Source organism: Sinocyclocheilus grahami, unplaced genomic scaffold, assembly GCF_001515645.1.
Source record: "Sinocyclocheilus grahami isolate Dianchi unplaced genomic scaffold, SAMN03320097.WGS_v1.1 scaffold440.1, whole genome shotgun sequence".
Lineage (NCBI taxonomy): Eukaryota > Metazoa > Chordata > Actinopteri > Cypriniformes > Cyprinidae > Sinocyclocheilus > Sinocyclocheilus grahami.
This window is the reverse complement of record NW_015505619.1, coordinates 1,195,764-1,199,968: the sequence shown is the minus strand read 5'-3', so window position 1 is coordinate 1,199,968 and position 4,205 is coordinate 1,195,764. Positions and strand designations below refer to the sequence as shown.

The 4,205-nt window shown below is 36.9% G+C and overlaps 1 protein-coding gene and 1 pseudogene across 1 annotated transcript in view; both read right to left on the bottom strand.

Annotated features, from left to right (window-relative positions):
• Nucleotides 1–2,710, bottom strand: LOC107552034 (tyrosine-protein kinase Src42A-like; annotated as a pseudogene).
• A 142-nt stretch (nucleotides 2,711–2,852) lies between these two features.
• The window catches only part of gckr (glucokinase (hexokinase 4) regulator), an 8,127-nt gene continuing 6,774 nt past the window's right edge, over nucleotides 2,853–4,205 (bottom strand). The window contains 1 exon segment of the mRNA XM_071582288.1: nucleotides 2,853–3,157. Coding sequence (XP_071438389.1) covers nucleotides 3,017–3,157 — 141 coding nt within the window. The 3' untranslated portion in view covers nucleotides 2,853–3,016.

The following is a 4,205-nucleotide window of genomic DNA, read 5'->3' as shown; positions in this document are numbered from 1 at the left end:
TCAAGTTACCTGCACAGCAAAATCCATCATGAGTGAAAACTCCAGGTCTTGTTTGTCTTTGTGGCCTGAAGAAAAGCAAACTTATTTCTTAAACAGCACTTTCCTATCAAAGCAATATGTCAGTTAAGATTATGGCTATCTAAAATTATTTTCGTTGCATGCAAGTTAATATTACTTCACTTACTGATGAGAAATTTCTTTAAACTGCCATTTTTCATGAGCTCTGTGACTAAACACATGGGTTGACTATTGATACACACAGCGTAGAGCTTCAGCAAACGCTCGTGATGCAGCTCTTTCATGATATCAATCTCTGTTTTGATATTTGAATAGTTGACATCTGCAAGTAAAGTGGGACAGATAATATCAATGTATCATCATTTTCAAAGTAAAATCATTTGAGATGGACTTTCCTAGATAATCATAGTTTGGCTAAGGTTCTGGCGAGGTTAAAAACTGTTAAAAACAAACATTCTTCCAGTAATGCTAATATAACTTTTGTTCAAATTTATCTGGTCTTTACTAATGTTCTCAAAACATAATATAACATGTTTATGCCAATATTAATGAAAGTAACTTCTTAATTTAAGACATTTATTCTGCATTTGGGTCGCCACTCAGTATTAAGTGTAAACGTGAAGTAAAACCAGTTGAGAACCACTGATTTAACCTGTTTTACCTCTGAACTCTTTGATGGCCACCTCTGTGGTGTAATCCCAGAACCCCTGCCAGACCTCTTCTTTAGTTTGCTAAGTGAGCTTCTGTCTACCTCCCATTTGGTTTCAAATGACAGAGTCAGAGGAGCTGGCAGGTCCAGCTAGAAGAGTATGGACAGATTGGAATTATGCTGGACAACTTTTTTATAGGATGCTGCAGTACTTTCATTAACCTGTAGGTTTGAACTCTTCACTGACCTTCACACAGGGTTCCTGAAGCTTCGCGCAGAGTCCGCCCTCGTTTTTAGAGTTAAACTCTATCAGCTCACGCAAGCTCTGGAAGGTTGTGTGATGAACAAGAAAGAAATGCTTCTCGTTTTCTCCCTGCTTGACCCGGCCGTTCCTCACTTTAAAAGAAATAATTTGTAGAAAATGTTACTCACCTACTACCAAGTTAAGATTAAGGTTGGTTTATTGTTACTTGATCTCTTTTCTATTGGGTTCAGTACAGTTAGATGAAAGTGGCAGAGGCTTGAGATATTATGTGTGTATGAATCACACTTGTCATACCTGATAAGTAATATTGATTATTCTCCTCACACTTCCAGATGAGAAACGCACCCTCTTTGTTCTCTGGTCTCAGCAGACATCTCTTGGCCTCTATATGTGTTTTAACACTCTCAAAATACCATCTGAAAATCAGTTGATACGTTTTTTTTAATTAAGTGTATTTTTATTTGTGTCCAAAATAGTATGTGGTGGTACATTGTATGACAGATTAAATGGACAATAAAGTAAATGCTTTTAATGGGTGAATCTCATAGAAAAAAAAGTTCACATAGTATATTTAATATCATAATATAAAATGTAATTGAATAATATTTTTTGGTTTTTATTTATTAATACATTTGTACATTTGTAAAGTATAAACATAAATGTACTTCATTGTAATATTTATGCTGATTTTTTTATAAACAATAAAGTAAACAATTTAATGGGTTAATCTCAGAAAAAAAAATAAGGTTTGGGTCGTATTTCACCGTAACAAGAAAAACAAAAAAAACAAAAAACAAACAGTACATTCATTCTGAATGCACACACACACACACACACACACACACACACACACATATATATATATATATATATATATATATATATATATGTGTGTGTGTGTGTGTGTGTGTGTGTGTTTCAATTTAATAAGTAATCATTATAATTGTAAGTATAAGTCACTGTAATACTGATTTGTTAACATTTTTGTGTCTGGACAGGATGGGAAAATTATTAATATAACTTTTTAACATTACTTTATTCAAAATATGGAGGGAAAATGCTTAATTGTTAAGAAAATAATGTCACAACAAATGAAAAAAAAAGTATTTAATGTATTTAATTTAATTTTAATTAACAAGCTTAGAAAAAAAACTTAATGATTCCTAAAATTATTTATTTATTCATTTGCTTTTTTGGATATCTTACACTTGTCTCTTGACAGATTCACCCTGATATATCTTAGCGTCCAAACCCTATCTCTCTAATTATTCTCATTAGTCTTTTCTACAGAAACACAGCACTGTAGGAACCTCACCAGAACTTGTGAAACTGGAAACACAGGATTCCAGTTTCATTCAGGGCAGAGATTCAAAACACTGAGTGTGAGGTTGCTCTATATACAGCTATTATACATTCGCACAAGCTCAAAATGATCAAAAGTAACTCAAGGACTTACGGCTCGGCCTCTATGCTCTCCAGCGGTTTGATGAATTCTATAGGCACATATCCCTTTTCCTCCACAAAGCCCTTAGATCCGTTACCCTTAGCTGTGCGTCTCGTCACATACATCCAGTTCTCATTCTCTCCTGTCACCTCCAGAATATCTCCTTTCTTCAGATTTAGATCCCGTATTGTGCGTGAGGGATAGTCGTAGATCGACTTGAAGACTCTTTTGCGGCTGAGGGGCCGCTCTTCATTCTTCAGTGGGCAACAAGGACAGCAACGTTTACAGGTGCACGCAGAATTTCCCATGTTTACCAGTCATATCTGCTCATGCCGTGTGCACTCCAGCAGAATAATGGTACAATGGCATGACTAGCGCACTTTACTACCAGCTCACTGCAGCCAGACAGGTTCCTACTAGTTACTGTTAGTAAGTCAAGGAAGTCTTGTGTGAAAAAATGATCAGAATTCCCCTGATGTCATACAGTTGGGTTTATTTCAACAACAACAAAAGGCCACAGCATGCATACAGAGTATAATGAGAATTTGTAGTCACTGATTAGTAGTCAAGCAACACAGCCTGAAACACTTTATCTTAAAAATGCCCCTTCATTGTGAGACTGCATGAAGTTGTTGTGTGTTTAGTCCACAGTGCTTTTGTTCTTGGAGGAACTGAAGCAGGTGCTCACTGCATCTCGAATCACAGGATGACAATCCAAATGATGCCGTGCTTCAGCGAGAGTGCAACCGCACCGGATCATCACCAGTGCAGTCGGGACCACCTGCCAGTGCAGGATATTTCAGGTATAACATATCAGGTGCTAATAATGCAATGCTTTTATTAAAGTTTATAACAGTTCACCCAAAAATGAACATTTGCTGAAAATTGACTCACCCTCAGGCCATCCAAGATATAGTTGAGTTTGTTTATTCATGGGAACACATTTGGAGAAATGTAGCATTCCATCACTTGCTCACCAGTGGATCCTCTGCAGTGAATGGGTGTCGTCAGAATGAGAGTCCAAACAGCTGATAAAAACATCACAATAATCCACACCACTCCAGTCCATCACTTAATGCCTTGTGAAGTGAAAAGCTGCATGCTTGTAGAAAACATCATTAAGACGTTTTAGCTTTAAAATGTTGCTTCTGGCCAAAAAAGTCCATAATGATGCTTCCTCCAGTGAAAAGTCCATCCGCTGCTGTCTCTCACATCGAAATCCACCAACGTATTTGTTTAGAGCTGTTTTGGACTGTTTTCACTTGTAAACGGTGCTTGATCTGTGCAGATTTCTCTCCTGATTCATACCAGACCACTATTTCACTTGTGAAAGCAATAATATAGACTCTCATTTTAGCTGGAAGCAACGATTTGAAATTTAAAAAACGTCTTGATGGATTTGTTTCTTACAAACACACAGCTTTTCACTACACAAGATGTTAACTGATGGACTGGAGTGGTGTGGATTACTTGTGGATTATTGTGATGTTTTTATCAGCTCTTTGGACTCTCATTCTGACGGCACCCATTCACTGCAGAGGATCCATTGGTGAGCAAGTGATGCAATGCTACATTTCTCCAAATCTGCCAACTCATCTACATCTTGGCTGGCATATGGGTGAGTAAATTTTCAGCAAATTTTCATTTTTGGGTGAACTTATTCTTTAAAGGAGTCCTTTTATGCTCTTTTACAAAGTCTTGATTTTGTTTTGGGGGTGTACTAGAACAGGCTCTCATACTAGGTTATATACACATTATTTTTCAGATATTTTACATTATTACAACACCTCTCTCCCCAGTCTGGCATGAATGGCTCGATCAGTTCCTGC